This window comes from Saccopteryx bilineata, chromosome 1, assembly GCF_036850765.1.
Source record: "Saccopteryx bilineata isolate mSacBil1 chromosome 1, mSacBil1_pri_phased_curated, whole genome shotgun sequence".
Lineage (NCBI taxonomy): Eukaryota > Metazoa > Chordata > Mammalia > Chiroptera > Emballonuridae > Saccopteryx > Saccopteryx bilineata.
This window is the reverse complement of record NC_089490.1, coordinates 110,185,927-110,204,766: the sequence shown is the minus strand read 5'-3', so window position 1 is coordinate 110,204,766 and position 18,840 is coordinate 110,185,927. Positions and strand designations below refer to the sequence as shown.

Below are 18,840 nucleotides of genomic sequence, written 5' to 3'. Positions count from 1 at the left end.
AGAGAGATGAGATGCATCATCTCATAGTTGCAGCCCTTTGGTTGTTCATTGATTACTTCTCATAAGTAGCCCTTTAATTTTTAATACAAACATAGTAAGGGTGTCAAAATACTTCTGTGGAATCTGACTTTAAATTAACATAGATATTATTATTTATTATATTTTTTATTCCTCTATGATTTATTGTTTTTTTCCCTCCAATAAATTACATATAGACAAATGTAGACTATCTTAAAAATAGCATCTACCATGAGGTACTTTTTAAAGATCTAAGAAATTTAAAACCAGAAGTTTAGATTCTTCAACTGGGAAATGAGCCCTAATACCCTCTACCCCGCCCAGTTTTTCTGCACTAGGATCTCATTACTGCATATGTCATTTATTTGTAAGTACAGTTATCTTCAACCACAGTCTCAGGACTCCACTCAGCTACAGAGATGAACAACCAAGGAGTCACCTATGCAGACCTGAATCTGGTTAATGATTCAAAGAGACAGCAAGTACAACGTAAGGGCACCAAACGCTCCATTTCAGTAACTGAGCAGGAAATTACCTATGCAGACTTTAATCTTCAAAATGCTTCTCAGGATCTTCAAGGGAATGACAAGAATGACCACTGCAAAGGTAAAACATTTAATAGACATACAGTATAATATACAGATGTGCAGCTGGGATGCAGAGATGTGGAGGAACAGTAGAAAATGAGCTAACATATTTTTCATCATTACGGATCAGAACTAGAAGTTGGAATATGGTGTTCAAGAAGAAAGCTGAAGACTAATTTTATTCAGACATTGTTGTAGGTGTGGTCTTTGACCAATAACTTATAGAGCATTATATTTTCTGAAAATGTTTTGCTATATTCTAAAAGATTACAGTGGTAGGTTTGAATTTGAGGTCTGGTGTCTGTATGTTATTCTCTGTTTGTAAACTAACATTTGTCTTATCTCTTTTCCTGGTGTTTCCTTTTCTCTCCCTGCAAATTTCCCATCACCTCCAGGGAAGCTCATTGCTGGGGTGCTGGGAGTCATCTGCCTTGTCTTGATGTCCACTGTGGTAACCATAGTTGTTATTCCCTGTAAGTAAATTTTTGTAAGATTATACAGAACTTTTCACTTTAATGATCATCAGTGCCTCTAAACACTTCTAATGTTATAGAATAGAATTTATTCTATTCTGCAGCAGCCTAGCTTCCTCCACACCCTTAGCCACCCCCCCCCCCGCACTCTCAGTTCCAAGTGAAAGCAGCCTTTGCTCAGGTTAGTGAGGAAGGCAGAGTGTTTCTTTGTCCGTCTTATTTCCTTCAGGGTTGATTATATATTTAGTCAATTTTTCACTCAATCCTACCTTTGCCTTCAGTGTGTGGAACTCCCGGACACTCCAAGGATAGATTTTTCTGTCTCTGGTTGATGAACTTGTTGAAATTTTGGGGAGATTTGTCGGTCGTGCTCCTCACAGTGCCATTTCTCTGACGTCACTCATAAAACTATTTCTAAGACATTATTTTGAGACTATTTTCAGGTTCACAACAATATTAAGAGGAAGGTACTATGATGCGTGCAGAGCTTCTGGTTATCACCATCACTCACCACAGTGCTACAATGTTACTGAGAATAAATTTACTTTGAAACATCATAATCACTTTAAGTCTACAGTTCATCTAACACTTTACCTTTAGTATTGTAAAATACTATCAAATCTATATCTATGTTAATTTTTAAATAACATTTATCCAGGTATATTTTATATATTTCTAAATCTGGTAGAAATGAAAATAAATCATGTAAAAATGATTATGAATTATAATATCCAGAACTTTTATTTCTTAGTCTATAATAAAGTAAACAATATCACATATGTTTTCAAGTTAATTGATTTGACTTAGATTTTATGTGTTGAAAATGAGGAGTGAACATTCTAAAGCAGCAAGGTATGTAAATCAGTCAACTCAGGAGAGAAAGATCATAAGACATTTGATTTAAAGAATTATTAACTCTTTGTTGGGGATAATGTTCAAAGAGGACATAAAAGAAACTTATAAAATGTACCATAGGGTTAAATAAGAGTACAGCAGATGAAATCACATGGAAGCCAGGTCCACTTTTTCAGCCTGGGTGTTAGACTTCATGGAAGACATTTCACTACAGAAAACTATACGGTGACATGTTTTCTTGGACCAGTTCCAAGTCTGCCATCCAATATTGAAGAGGATGAATCTCAAGCTGTGCCTGACAAGCAGGAAGACCTCCCTGTCAGTGGCATGTTCTGGAGGAGGGGGAACTCCTGAGTGTGACTAGCCACAGAAACTTGCTGGAGGGTGGACACCACAAGCACTGCCTGCATGCATGCAGCTGTCCACCACCCCACTGTAGCCAAACAATAGAAAACTCTATGAAACAAGGAAGAAGCGCACTTTCTCTGGTGTTTCTCTCCATTGCTTTTATTAGTAAAACATCAAGTGAGCTGACAAGAAAAAAGGTTATGGGATCTAGGGCCATTGTCTCTGAAAAGGCAATGAATATAGAATTGGAGCTGAGAATAGTAAATTCTAATTAGCAATCTAGGTTATCATGCAACAACCCAAGGTTTCTATATAAAAGCTACTTTAATATGCCTCACTTTCTCATAGAATGGAACCAACATAAACATTTTCAGAATCTATTTTGGTGTAGCATTATCAATGATTAGATTCATTTTTGGTAGAAACGAGTGGTTTCATTGGGAAATAAACAGTGTCCTTTCATAGTTTTACATGTTTATGTTTTCTCTTCTGGAGTTTAGATACTTTGGATGTACTTTGTTTTATTAAATTCTCTGTCTCTGCCTTTTGACACTATTAATTACTATGCTTAAAAGCATATTTTGATGGAATAAATAAAGTATCAATAATGAAAAAAATTAAAAGGATAAAATATTCATGTGAGTCAAACTGTTAGTTACTGAGAATTTGGGATTAACTTTAATAATTTGACAGTCATTCTGCGATATCACTATAATTCAATTACATGTGGGTGTTCTTTATTTGCAAAATAGTCATATACATTTATCTCTTTGAATATAGATATAGTTTCTATATTCTCTATAGTTATTATTTATATTCACATAAAGGCAATATGTCAATATTCAACATTGTTTCTTACAATCTATACTTTGTAACAGTATCTAATTGCTGAAGTTGTGTTATAAGCATCACAGTTACAATGACATTTTAAAACATTTATTTCATTCTATTATTTTTCACTCCCATTTGTGGTTTGGTTGGCTTTCAGTTGACTAGGCTGGGCAAATGTAGGCTTAGCTGCAAACCACAGATTCAGTTCAGGTCTTTTTTATATACTTTAATCTCTGAACAATCTGTTATCTGGCACATGACCTTTTCATAGCAGTGATTAGCCACTCTCAGATGGTCTAGCAGAAATGTGCTTCTTGATATATGTGCTCAGAACTATTAAACTGTTACTTTCACAATCACATTTTATTTTTAAAACAAAACACATGGCCAACCATATTAATTGTCTTCAAACTGTACTTTTTTCAAAATTGTCAGATGGAATAAATGTATGTTCACCAAAAAAAATAATCTAAGCTATAATAATATCTGTGGGATCATGTGGAGAAGAGTAGCATACCAGTAGTTATGACCATATGTATGAGTTACGGAAATTCTAGAAGCCAAAATATAAAATACCCACATACTTTGTACATCTACATTGCTCCTTACATAATTTTAATATTGCTAGATGTTTCTTTGTATTTTAATCAAATTACTTAACAAGTCAATAGAAATAATATATTATGATAGAAAACACTTTTATCAAATTTAAAGTACCAATTATCATTATGGAGAGACAGAATTCATCATACTTCTGAGGAGAAGTCACTAAAATAAATGATCAGAAGGAAAAGTCTGAATAGGTACTTCATTAATCAAAGGCAGTATTTTCAAATAAACATAATCAGACTTTCTGGGATAGTATTGGGGAAATGGTGACTTGTGTGTATACGTATTGTTAAATCCTTGTTCGTCTCAACAATTGTGTTTCTGATAGAAAATTACTCTGACAAGCAGCATCGTAGTGACTGAAGTATTTGTCTGAACCTCTCTACCCTTCACAGATATTTAGCATAAGTAACAAAAAGAAAAATAAGAAACAAGTTATGGGAAATGGAGAGTCTCCTTGGAGACACAAGGTAGACTGATATTTTGTGATGATTAGGAGCAAATTTGCCAACATTGTTGGTTTCCACATGTCTTTATCCAAATATGACGTTCTGAGTGTATTCCAATGGAATTGCAATTTCCTTTGACAGATGGTACTCTCAACTCCTCAATACTTTGTTCAAAATGTTTTCATGCATCATTTATTACTTCCTAAAATCTTATATTTTAATGTTTCTCGGCTTATACCAGAAATATTTATTTTATTTATTTCTCTTTCTTTCCTTCCTGCAACCATGGCTTAACTGGTTCAGGCACATCAGACTGGGTTCTGAGGATTGCTCCATGGAGCCTCTGCCTGAGGCACTAAAAATAGTTCGGTTGCAAGCATGGCCCCAGATGGGTAGAGCATCAGCCCCAGACAAGGGTTGATGGGTGGATCATGGCCGGGAAACATGCAAGAATCTGTCTCTCTCCCCTCCTCTCATTTGGAAAAGAAAAAAAAAGAAAGAAAAAAGAAAGTGGGATAAAATCATATTATAGAATATCTTCTTTAAATTTTGCAAATGCAATTTTATTTCTTTTACAATGAATATTCAATATCATTTTACATTAGTGTCAGATATACATTTTATATTAGTGTCAGCATAGTGGTTATTTATTCATATAACTCATGAAATAATTCCCAAATAACTCTAGTACCAACATGAAACCATATATAGTTATTTCAATATTATTGGCTATATTCTCTATGATTTACATCTCCAAGACAATTTTATAACTAACAATTTATAATATATTTTTTAGAACTTTTCATATTTAGCAGGGTTGCATATCAATTGAAAATTTTATAACCTGAGGTTTATTTTGTAACATTTCCCCCCTTGGGGAAAATATTAAAGTTATATCTATTAGTAAATTTCAATTATAGAATATAAAAATTATTAATTGTATTCACTGCGTAATATATTAGATCAGTGGTTCTCAAACTTTTTTAAGTTGGGCACATTTAAAAGCCAACAAATATATCATTGTAAGCACACTATATACAAATATCTGAGAAATATGTTTTAATAATTAAGTAAAATATTAAAGAAAAAATATAAAATCCAAATGTGTTTTTATGGTAATTAAATGAAATAAATATGACAAAATTATATTTATTCTGACATTAGAAAACATTTTTATGTTACATTTTTTTGAGTTATACTTTTTAGAATTCGTAAAAAGAGGGGTTAAAATAAAAAAAACAACAAAGAAGTTATCTTTTTATATATATGTCATAGATCCATTCTTAGTAAGATTTAGTAAATTCGGCAGGTTCTGGTGCAAATGTGTTTAGTTTTTTTCATTATTGTGTTTATGAGAAACATGAGCCTGATGTGTCCTAGCGATTTCTTCAATGTTTGGGCATATATTTGAAAGGCAAACTCTCATTTCCTCATCAATACATTGAAGAATTCCTCTTTTTACTCTTAATTGTGTTGAATGCAGAAAACCCCCTCCATACATATCATCTTAACTTTAGACCAAAGATAGAAGAAGCTTGCCTCCAGTCTTTCCGGAGAACATGGGGGGTAGTGTAAACAATCCAGTACCACAGCTTAACAGCCTTTTGCAACGTAATCAGGCAAGTGAGGTGAGGGGTTGGGCAGACAGGTTACACCCACACCTCTATCCCCCAAAAATCTAAACTCCAAAACACCTGTTGGTTTTTTGGTCCCCAACAGGCACATATTTCTCTGGAATAATACCATATGGCATACCTGAAAATTTTCTAGGGCGCACCAGTGCGTCCTGGTACACACTTTGAGAACCACAGCATTAGATACTTAGGCCTTATTCATCTTATAATTGAAAGATTGTACTCTATTACCAGCCTCCCCTATTTTCTCCACCCTCAGCCCCCAGCAACTGTTTTCCAACCAATCTGATAGTTTTAAATTCCACATATAAATGATATCATGCAGTTCTTGTCTTTATCTGTTGCACTTATTTCACTAAGCAAAGTGTTTCCAGGCTCCTCCTTGTCACAAATGACAGAAATTGATTTTTCCCTTGACTGAATAATAATCCAGCATGTGTGTGTGTGTGTGTGTGTGTGTATCATTTTTTTATGCACTCATCCATGAAGACACTTAGGTTGCTTTTATACATTAATTATGGTGACTATGCTTCAATAAACATGGGGGTACACATGGTACTACTGTTCATGTCCAGTTGAAGAATTCTGATTTTAAGTTTCTTAAATCTCCAAAAATAATTGTGTCATTTTCTTTGAGTGTATACCCAAAAAGTATATATGCTGGATCATATGGTGCTTTCAATTTTAATCAATGAGGCTGTTATAATATTCTTTATTCCTTACTGAATTATTGCATTGTACTGCTCAAACAAATAATATATTGTCTAATGTAGATATCTTAAAAATTACAGCTGCCATGAGGTACTTGTTTAAAAATTTTAAAAACTTTTTTTTCTTTGACAAAGACAGAGAGAGAGTCAGAGAGAGAGACAAAGAGGGACATACAGACAAGAAGGGAGAAAGATGAGAAGCATCAATTTTTCTATACCACACCTTAGTTTTTCATTGATTGTTTTCTCATATGTGCTTTGACTGGGGGATTACTGCAGAGTGAGTGACCCCTTGCTCAAGCCAACGACCATGGGGTCATCTCTATGATCCCATACTCAAGCCAGCGACCCTGTGCTTAAGCCGGTGAGCCCAAGATCAAGCTCCGACCTTGGGATTTCAAACCTGGATCCTCTGTGTGTCAGTCCAATGCTCTATCCACTGCATCACCACCTGGTCAGGAAGATTTAAGAAACTTAAAATCAGAATTCTTCAACTGGACATGAACAGTAGTGCCATGTACCCCACCAGTTTTTCTGCACTAGGATCTTGTTACTCTATATATCATTATTCACAAGTACACTTATCTTAGAGCACAGTCCTACAACACCACTCAAGTGCAGACATGAATAACCAAAGAGTAATTTATGCAGAACTGAATCTGGTTAATGACTCAAAGAGACAGCAAGTAAATCTAAAGGGTACTAACAGCTCCATTTCTGTAACTGAGCAGGAAATAACCTATAAAGAATTAAATCTTCACAATGCTGTACAGGGTTTTCAAGGAAATGACAAGCATGACTATTGCAAAGTTAATATATTGAATAGACATACTTTATAAATGTTCTAAGATGTGACGTTAGGGTGCAGAGATGTGGGGGAATAGTAGGAAAGGAGCTCACATATTTCATTTTTAAGGATCAGAACTAGAAGTTGGAATATGGTATTCAAGATGAAAGCTGAGAACTAATTTTATTCAGGCATTGTTGTAGGTGTGTTCTTTGACCAATAACTCATGGAGCATTATATTTTCTGAAAATACAATGGTATATTCTGAAAGAAAGATTATAGTGGGAGAAATGGGTTTAGGGTCCAACTTCTATACAAGATCCTCTGTGTGTAAAGTGTCTACACAGTTGACTCCTCCTCTCCTTTCCTAGTGTTTTCTTTTCTCTACCTGCAAATTCCCCATCACCTCCAGAGAGCCAATCCCGCCTCCATTGCTGGGATCCTAGGAGTCCGGATGTACACTGAGGTAATGATAGCTGTTATTGCTCGTAAGTAAATTTTTGTAAGATTATATGGGACTTTTCACTTTTATGTCCATCAGTGCCTCTAAACACTTCATATTATTATAGACTAGAACTCTCATTTAAAAATATGCATTTAGACTAAGTGTGGAATGGTTATACTGAATTTATACAAGGCATAAATATCAGAATGATTTCAGAGAATAGTTTTTAAATACATGTACATATATGTTCACATATATCCATATATATTCTGATTTTAAACTGAAGGCATGCTTTTGAACACATTATTGAGAAATACAAATTAATTCTTGAGACTGATTCACCTAAATGTTGTAAGAGAAGGTGAAGTTTTGTTTTCTTGGTTTTTGAAATTTTTTCCCCTAAATTATAATTACTTCATTAATATTTCTTGGTAAAATTAATTTTAGTCCAAATTATTCTAAGAAACAAAAGTATTATGATTTACTTAGGTCAATATTAATTTTTCACAAAGATTACTTTTTTATCTAATGGAAATCTGGAAGAGAAAAATTGTTCCTTGACAATCAAGATCCACAAAATTACATAATTATTTCCTAAATTCTGATATTAGTGTAGTTTATACTTTGTATCTGACATAAGTTATAAATTATAACTTCTGGAGCATAATTTATAATACTAAGCAATGAATGTTTATAAATACCAAATATAAAACCAGTGCTTTTTTATACAACAATATAAAAAATATTCATTTAAAATCATTGTTGCTGATTTGCTCAAAAATAATTTCGCATTCTACAACAATGGTTTCACTCATTGAAATTCAGGACACGTACAGAATAGATATTTTTATTTCTGTGTTTGCTTGTATGGGCACATACATTAAGGAATAAGAGGTTAACTATTTCTTGTGAGTGTATGTAAGTTTTCTTTTATGCAAATCAGCCTTTTAGTGTGTATACATATGTTCTGTACAAATGTGTCTATACCTATGTAAAAGTGTAAATTAACTTTTATTTCTAAAAATACAAATGAATTTTGGATAATTACTCATAATCTTTCTTCAGCGTATCACTGTGGTCGTTGTCCAAAGGACTGGGTACTGTATTCCAACAACTGCTATTACATTAGTACTGAAAGAAAAGCCTGGAACAAAAGTTTGCTGGCCTGTGCTTCTAAGAGCTCTAGCCTGCTCTACATAGATAATAAAGAAGAAATGGTAAGACTTTAAATATTTTCAGCATTATACAGAGTGGTACCTTGAGATACGAATTTAATTTGTTCTGTAACCGAGCTTGTAAGTCAGTCAACTTGTATATCAAACTGCCGATACTGGCCCTGGCTGGTTGGCTCAGTGGTAGAGTGTAGGCCTGGCATGCGAAAGTCCCGGGTTCAATTCCCGGCCAGGGCACACAGGAGAGATGCCCATCTGCTTCTCCACCCCTCCCCTCTCCTTCCTCTCTGTCTCTCTCTTCCCCTCCCGCAACCAAAGCTCCATTGGAGCAAAGATGGCCCTGGCGCTGGGGATGGCTCCTTGGCCTCTGCCCCAGGCACTAGAGTGGCTCTGGTTGCGACAGATAGGCAGAGCATCACCCCCTGGTGGTCATGCTGGGTGGATCCCGGTCGGGTGCATGCGGGAGTCTGTCTGACTGCCTCCCCGTTTCCAGTTTCAGAAAAATACAAAAAAAAAAAAACACCAAAAAAACTGCCGATACCGAACCCATGCACCAACACGCCAACTAGCAGCAGCTACCCAAATCACAACTTGTATCTCGGAATTTCGCTTAGATCTCGAACAAAAGTACAGACCAAGTCACAGCTTGTATCTTAAAAAAAAACTCGTATGTTGGTCTGTTTCTATCTCAAGGTACCACTGTATTAAGAAGATTATTTTAGTATTTTATATTTTATATTTGTATAATTCAGTCATATTTTTGTATATATTTGTAGTTTATTTATTTTAAAGGATGTTACTATTTCATTGTTTAACTCTATGTTTTATATTTTTGACATTAATGCACAGTGATAATTTTAATATTAATGCATTATTTGTAGTTTTTTAATTTTCACTGAAGTATAGTACATATGTTATATTTTAAATCTATTCTACTTAGAATATGGTTTCTTAATGTATTATGAATTGTTATTAAGTGAAAATCCTTGTACTTGAAGATTTTTAAATATTTCACTGGATTTATACTAACATATATTATATAGGAGTGTTTCATATAACATATGCTATTTATACAATATATTATATTAATAATAATATATAAATAAAACTATATTATTATCATTGTATATTTGTATAATTATAATTTTTTTCACTATGCTTCAGAATAAAAATTCAGGGTCATAAATATATGCTTATGCCAAATTTATTAGATTATTTTAGCATTTATAATGCCTTGTATGAATACATGTTTTTTCAAATAATTTCATGATCCAAAACCTGGTACTATCATGAATTTTAATGCTATAAGTTCTGATCATTATAAAAATAGTATTATGACAGTAATAAGCATTTCCTGATTACAGACAGACTGAACACATCCTAGGCAGAAATCATTATGAAATTTTCAATTGTGAGAATGAGAAATGATTGTTCATGTCTCTGTATGTATTGTTCATTTTTCCTGTATGTTGCCAGTTATTTTCTTTCTTAGGCATTGTTAAATTTTGGGTATGAACTCTTTTTTGAATTTGAAAGGTGGAAATAGCTCTTTGGACTGTTCATTATATTTTTATTCTCACATTATAATATTTTAATAACCAGCATTTATTAATGTTGCCATAGTCCCATATCTCATTTTGGGTGTTAGTGATTATTTTCAAGTATTTCAGAAGTTAGTGAAACTCTGTGAAGATAGTCTGCTACCTTACTCTTTAAGGCTTATCATTTTTTAGTAACTTCTATATTTAGGTCTATAACACATTGAGAATTTATATTTTTGTGTTGCCATATTTGTGACACTGTGTGGTAGAAATTAAGTTTATATACTCTACATTATTATCTGATTGATGAAGCATAATTAAGATAACCCTTTTTTCATAACTAAATTTATATACCTAGGTCTATATATTTTTAATATAAAATTTAAGAAGTGGTTCATTCATTGAGTTTTAAAAATTATTTTTCTTTCTTTTTTTTTCTCTGTATTCTCAGACACTGTCTACACCAGTATTGATTTCCTGATATTGTTCTAAAACCCTCCATGACTCTGTTAATATTTTCATTTTCTCTCTAGCCTCAGGAGTTAACATTTTCTACTATTCCATCTTTAACTTCACCAATTCTTTCTTTTGCATCTCAAAATTTATGTTAAATGTAGTAAATTTTTTCAATGTAGGTAATGTATTTTTCAACTTTAATTTTTTATTTGATTCATTCAAATAGTTTTTATTTCTCTACTTGTTCTGTCACTGTCATCATATTTATATAGTTATTTAAACCTAGTTATTCATAATTTAGGTTTAAGTACATTCATAATAATTTTTTAAAAATATGTTTCTATTAAATTCCCCTTTCCCCTGATTATGGAAGATATTTTTCAGAGGTTTTTATTTTTTTTGCATGTTCTCTAATCTTTCATAAGTACTTATTTTTGATAATAGATTAAGTATAGATTCTGTTTCATTTTTCTTAGATTTATTTATTTATTTAACTTTACTATAGTTTTACTGTAAAATCTTCTCTTTTAAAGTATGCTTACCAAGTTTTCAAAATTCTTCTTATTTACCTATATTTTTGGCCTGGCTAACTTGGAATTCCACTGCATATGCCTAGCTTAGTTGACAAACAATGATTTTTAAAAATGTATTCAAATACCTCAAGTCAGTATGGTTTCCTCCCTCTGCTATTTAATGTACGTGTGTGTGTATGTGCGTGTGGTTGTGTGTGTAGGGCAATGCTCATAACTTTGAAATTAGTTCTCAGAGTCCCTTTAGGCTTTTATTTTTTACTAGATTATCTTTGTATCTTTTATACATGTGCATTTTTTTTCTATCAGCCAAATACATGCAGAGAGCTGACGTCATCTCTCTTACTGTACTCTCATATTACTGCCTTCTTGTTGTAGGTATAACTGGCACTGTGCTTGACACAATGGAGAGCACTACTTGGAACTAGAAAAAGGAGGGTTTTCATCATTTATTACCTAGTATATTTAGCACCCTGAAATGGAAAAAAGTGGGCATTTTAACAACCACTTCTGCTGCTAATCAAGTCTAACTGTGGCAATATAATTTGCAGCCCTCCCCAAGTTGTAAAAATTGTAATAAGGGTTAGGAGAGACATAAGGGCATCCTAGACAAGAAGTCTCAAATTTGCTCTATTTAATTTGAATTTCCAACAGCTTTTCCAATATTAAGTAATCATGTCATTTTTAGTTTTTGATCAATTTTCAGAGCTGTGAATTTATTATTTTTGTCCATTTGTCCTCTTCACTTTATCACATTAATATATATATTTTCCTAATGTGTCTAATGTGTAAAAATATACTGTAAATTAAAATACTATAAGTTAGAAAAAATTAACTTTATATTTTTCATTTTATTGTATTTTTTTTAACGAGAGTGAGAAAAAGAAAGCAAGAGACAGGGACAGACAAAGGAAGGGAGAGAGATGAGAAGCATCAACTTGTAATTGCGGCTCCTTCATTGTTCATTGATTGCTTTCTCATATGTGCCTTGACCGGCAGGTTCCAGGTGAACCAGTGACCCCTTGCTCAAGCCAGCGACCTTGGGCTTTAAGCCAGAAACTTTGGGGCTCAAGCTAGCGACCATGTCTATTCATGTCTATGATCCCATACTTTAGCCAGGTTATTTAAATTGCCAGTTATAAAAGCTGTCATGATAATGCAAAGCACAACATAGACAATATAGGAAATATTCTAATAAGCATGCATGGTGTTCAATGGGCACCAGACCCATTGAGGTGATCCCCTCTCATGGTACACAAACATCTATTTGACATGCTATACACTCAAAAGAAAAACAGAATTGAAAGCCAACTGTAATCATAAATCAAAACTATTTTTTAAAATTTTTTCTTCAAAGTGAGTTCTCTGAAAATAACAATTTGGCATATTTTCTTGAGGTATTTCTTAGTTACCAAAATTGTTCTGTTTAATATTAACAGATGTTGCATTAAAAAATCTCAACATACAGATAAAAATCAGTTTAAAATTAATTATAATATACTCATTTAATATATAAAGATTAAGAGCTTTGTTCCATTCTTTAACGATAGTACATGTATATTTCTGTATATTTTTAATGCCTTGTGCATCTCACAGAAACATGCAAGAATCCTTTCTCTTGTCTTTTGTTTCCATAACAGTTGCTGGTTGGCTTGTTGGACATGCATCCTGCATTTTCAACTTTGGCTTCTATGCTGTCTTTCATAGGTCCTTGCTCATGAATTGCCATTCACAAATATTTAAATAGTTCACTAATGTTCATATTATCAGCTTCAAGTTGCCTAATAAAAGACTCTTTGGAATAAGTAAGTAGTCACCCATTGCAATTTCCTCATCCTGCACATTTCCTTGAGGTTGAGATTTCTTTTCTTTTCTTTCTTTTTTCTTTTTTTAATTTAATTTATTAAGTGTCCCACCAAGTACATTCCCCGCAACCCCATAGTCTCCTTAACATCCCCCTGCCTCCCTCCCCCCAACAACCTCACCCATTCCCTCCAGGATTTGCTTTCCTGCTTTCTATAATGCTGTGTTATGTATAAAAAACTTCAGCAATCTCTTTCCCTTCCCTGATGCCATCCTCTCATCCTCATTCCCACTGTCTGCTTTTCTTCTGGTTTCTTTGATCCTACATCTGTCTCTATTCTGCTCCTCAGTTCACACTGTTCATTGGCTTCCTCAAATGAGTGAGGTCATATGATATTTTTCTTTCTCTGCCTGGCTTATTTCACTCAACACAATAGTTTCCAGATCCATCCATGTTGTCGCAAAAGGTAAGATTTCCTTCTTTTTCACGGCCACATAGTATTCCATTGTGTATATGTACCACTACTTTTTAATCCATTCGTCCACTGATGGAAACTTGGGCTGTTTCCAAATCTTGGCTATTGTAAACAATGCTGCCATAAACATGGGGGTGCATTTCTCCTTTTGAATCAGTGATTTGGTGTTCTTAGGATATATTCTTAAAAATGGGATGGCTCGGTCAAAAGGCAGTTCCATTTTTAATTTTTTAAGGAATCTCCATACTGTTTTCCACAGTGGCTGCACCAGTCTGCATTCCCACCAGCAGTGTAGGAGGGTTCCCTTTTCTCCACATCCTCGCCAGCACTTATTCTGTGTTGTTTTTTTAATGAGTGCCATTCTGACTGGTGTGAGGTGGTATCTAATTGTGGTTTTAATTTGTATTTCCCTAATAATTACTGATGTTGAACATTTTTTTCATTTGCCTGTTAGACAACTGTATGTCTTCTTTGAAGAAATGCCTATTCATTTCTTTTGGTCATTTATTGATTAGATTATTTATCTTCCTAGTGTTGAGTTTTACAAGTTCTTTATATATTTGGTTATTAACCCCTATCAGATATATTGTCAAATATGTTCTCCCATTGTGTGGTTTGTCTTTTTATTTTGTAGATATTGTCCTTAGTTGTGCAAAAGCTTTCTAGTTTGATACAGTTTCATTTGTTCATCCTGTCCTTTATTTCCCTTGCCTGTGGAGATAAATAAGCAAATATATTGCTACAAGAGATGTTGAAGACCTTACTGTCTGTTTTCTCCTGTGATGATTATGGTTTCATGACTTACATTTAAGTCTTTTATCCATTTTGAGTTTATTTTTGTGAATGGTATAAGTTGGTGGTCTAGTTTTATATTTTTGCATGTAGTTGTCTAGTTTTTGCAACACCATTTATTAAAGAGACTGTCTTTACTCCATTGTATGCTCTTACCTCCTTTGTCAAATATCAATTTTTCATAAAAGTGTGGGTTTATTTCTGGGTTCTCTGTTCTGTTTCACTGATCTATATGCCTGTTCTTATGCCAGTACCAAGCTGTTTTGATTACAATGGCCTTGTAGCATAACTTGATATCAGGAAGTGTGATACCTCCCACTTTATTCTTCTTTTTCAGGTTTGCTGAGGCTATATGTGGTTTGTTTGTTTGTTTGTTTTTTGGTTCCATATGTATTTTTGGAATATTTTTTCTATATCTTTGAAGTATGTCATTGGTGTTTTTATAGGAATTGCATTGAATTTATAAATTGCTTTGGGTAATATAGACATTTTAATGATGTTTATTCTTCCTATCCATGAACACGGTATATGCTTCCACTTGTTTGTATCTTCCTTGATTTCTTTGGTCAATGTTTTATAATTTTCTTAATACAAGTCTTTAATCTCCTTGGTTAAATTTACTCCTAGGTACTTTATTATTTTTTTCTTGCAATAGTGAAGGAGATCGTTTTCTTTATTTCTCTTTCAGAGAATTCATTATTGGTATATTAAAATGCCTCAGATTTCTGAATATTAATTTTATATCCTGCCACCTTGCTAAATTAATTTATCAGGACCGTGTTTTTTGGGGTTTTTTGTTTTTTTGGTATTTTTCTGAAGCTGGAAACGGGGAGGCAGTCAGACAGACTCCCGCATGCGCCCGAACGGGATCCACCCGGCACACCCACCAGGGGGTGATGTTCTGCCCATTTGGGGCATCGCTCTGTTGTGACCAGAACCAGTCTAGCGCCTGAGGCAGAGCCCACAGAGCCATCCCCAGCGCCCGGGCCATTTTTGCTCTAATGGAGCCTCGGCTGAGGGAAGGGAAGAGAGAGACAGAGAGGAAGGAGAGCAGGGGGGAAGGTGGAGAAGCAGATGTGCCCTTCTCCTGTGTGCCCTGGCCGGGAGTCGAACCCGGGACTTCCGCACGCCAGACCGACGCTCTACCACTGAGCCAACCGGCCAGGGCCTTAGGACAGTGGTATTTTGACTGAGATTTTAGGATTTTCTATGTACAGTATCATAAGATCAGCATATAATGATAGTTTTACTTCTCTTCCAATTTGGATGCCTTTAATGTTTTGTTTTGTTGTTTTTTTTTTTGTCGGATTGCTGTGGCTAAAACTTCCAGTACTATGTTGAATAAGAGTGGTGAAAGGGGGGCATTCCTGCCCTGTTCCTGATCTTAAGGGGATTTCTTTTCATTTTTGCCCATTGATTATGATGTTGGCTGTGGGTTTGTCATAGATGACCTATATCATGTTGAGATATGTTCCCTGTATTTCCACTTTACTGAGAATTTTGAACATAAATGGGTGCTGGATTTTATCAAATGCTTTTTCTGCATCTATCGATATTATCATGTGATTTTTCTCCTTTCTTTTGTTTATATGATGAATCACATTGATTGATTTGTGAATATTGTACCAGCCTTGCCTCCCCAGAATACATCCCACTTGATAATGATGTATGATTTTTTTCATGCATTGCTGGATCCACTTTGCTAATATTTTGTTAAGAATTTTAGCATCTAATTCATCAAGATATTGGCCTATAGTTTTATTTCTTTGTATTGTCTTTGCCTGGTTTTGGAATAAGGATTATGCTCGCCTTATAAAAGGAGCTTGGAAGTCTTCCCTCCTCTTGAATGTTTTGAAATGGCTTTAGAAGAATAGGATTTAGTTCTTCTTTGAATATTTAGTAGAATTCGCCTGTGAAGTCATCCGGCCCAGGGCTTTTGTTTGTTGGGAATGTTTTGATAAGTGTTTTGATCTCATTTTTTGTAATCGGCCTGTTTAGGTTTTCTGATTCTTCTAGATTGATTTTTGAAAGTTATAAGATTATTTTCTTTTGAGATCTTTTCAGGAAAACCTCCAGATACACTGAGACTACTCATACTCGAGCAAGAAAGTGTTTCTTTTTCTTGGTCAGTTGGTCTGGACCTTTGGAAACTTTGTCAGTGATATGATCTCAGCCACTAAGTGATCTGCTGTATTTTCCTTTGATGTTGTTCAAGGCGGCAGTGGGGAGGTATCCAAACCCTTTAATGTATTTATCTGTGTCATTTGCAAGTTGGTTAGGATACTCTAGATGTTGGATATGCTGGGCCAGCTGGGTGAGTCACCAACAATTTGTGGAGTATACTATGTGGTTGATTCGCTTAGTCACTAATTTCATCAGATGCCGTTGGGCTGTGTGCAGTTTACTGAGCTGTCACCCTGACCTTCTTGGCTTCCTCCCTCTCTTCAGCTGTGGGCCTACATGGTGTTTACAATTAATATCAGTACACAAGCTGTTACTTATTTTCTCATGAAATTTATTTTATTACAGAATTTAATTGGCATTTTCAATATATTACCATGGATTGGACTTTCTTACAGAAAAAACAATTTGTCATTATGGTCAAATGGCACAACTTTCTCTTCCAAACTGTAAGTTTCTTGAGACTCATATAATTTATGCTTTCATACTTACTATGTCAGGAATTAATCTAAGAAAGAAAAAGCAATTAGTGAACAATTATATAAACTAATAATAAATATTCAGATTTAGATATGAACTATTACTCTAAATAATTGTTGATCCATTATAATACTGTTATATATTACCAGATTAATGATATATTATCTCTGTTTCAGATTCTCAATAACTTCAGAGTCAGACAAGAATTGTACAAATGTCATCTGAGTGGCTCTGTACAATCTCTTTTCGATCTTGTTTAGAAAAAAGAACATATGTTTGTAAGCACCAGGCATTTTAGCTTAACTAAATTTAGTATAATAAAAATCTTGCCATCTCTAAAAAACTCATTTTTAGTTTTTTTAGAAACATTCAGATTTGTATTTGTAGAACTATTTCTGAAGACATTATTTTGAGACCTGTTTTAGGTTCACCACAAAATTTAAAGGAAGGTACTGAGATTTCCTACAGTGCCCTTGTCCTCACGCATGCAGAGTCTCCCCATTATTGGCATCACTCACCAGAGTGGTACGTTTTGTACTGAGAATAAATCAACTTTCATACATGATAGTCACGATAGTCAAAGTCCATAGTTTATCTGATGCTTCATCCCTGGTTTTATAAAATTATACTTAAATTTATATTAATTTTTTAAAAAAATATGTGCCAAGGTACATACTCTATACATTTTTAAATTTCTGCTATTTATTAAAAACAAATTACGTATGAGTTATGAATCACAACATCAAGAACTATTATTTCTAAGTCTATAATAACATGAATAAGATCACACATGTTATCAAAATAATTGATTTAACATAGTTTCTTAATGTTGAAAATAGGGATTGAACCTCCCAGGGTGGTAAGGTGTATTAGTCAGTTGAGTTAGGAGAGAGAAACCAGGGGACGTTTCAGAATTAGTAACTATTTATTGTGGATAGCCTACAAAGAGGAGAAAGAAGAAAATTATAAAATGTACCATAGAATTAAAGAAGTTTAACAAAAGGTGGAATCACATGGGAGCCAGGTGCACTTGTTCAGGATGGGTGTTTGACTTCCTTGTAGGCAGTGTCACTACAGAACACTTTATGGCAGACACGTTCATCGATGCTCTGGAAAAGTAGTTCCAGGTCTGTTGGCCAATATTGCTGCAGATGGATCTCAAGCTATTCTTGACAAACAGGAAGACCTCCATGCCAATGTCAGCAGGCAGAGATTGGCAGAGAAGGAATCTGACTGTAACTAGCCTTAAAACCTCACTGGGCGGGGGGAGAGGTTGATAGCACAGGAACTCTTGAGGGCATGCTGCTCTCAGCCACTCTCCTGTAGCCAAAGAAAATAAAACCCTGTGAAACCCATAAGAGCCCTTTTCTGACATGTTTCTCTAGTGCCTTTTACCGGAAAAACATTAAGTAAGCTGATAGGGGGAAAAAAGGTTATAGGATATAGTGCCATTGTCTCAGAAAAAGCAATAGAGATAGCTTTGAAGTTGAGAGTAAAAGTTCTTTGTATTTAGTGTGAGGAGGGTAGGCACAGACAGACTCGCACATACACCTTGACTGGAATCTCTGATGCTTTGCCCATCAGAGGCTCTTCCTCTGTTGCAACCTGAGCCATTTTTTAGTGCCAGAGGCAGATGCCATGGAGACATCCTAAGCATCCAGGG

At 34.4% G+C, this 18,840-nt stretch overlaps 1 protein-coding gene across 1 annotated transcript; it reads left to right on the top strand.

Annotated features, from left to right (window-relative positions):
• The first annotated feature begins 420 nt into the window (after positions 1 to 420).
• Positions 421 to 18,420, top strand: LOC136319295 (NKG2-A/NKG2-B type II integral membrane protein-like). The gene is made up of 4 exons (XM_066252610.1): positions 421 to 624; positions 983 to 1,078; positions 8,812 to 8,963; positions 18,244 to 18,420. The coding sequence occupies exons 1-4, from the start codon at positions 438 to 440 to the stop codon at positions 18,418 to 18,420; spliced, it is 612 nt and encodes a 203-aa protein (XP_066108707.1). The 5' UTR covers positions 421 to 437.
• The last annotated feature ends 420 nt before the right edge of the window (positions 18,421 to 18,840 follow it).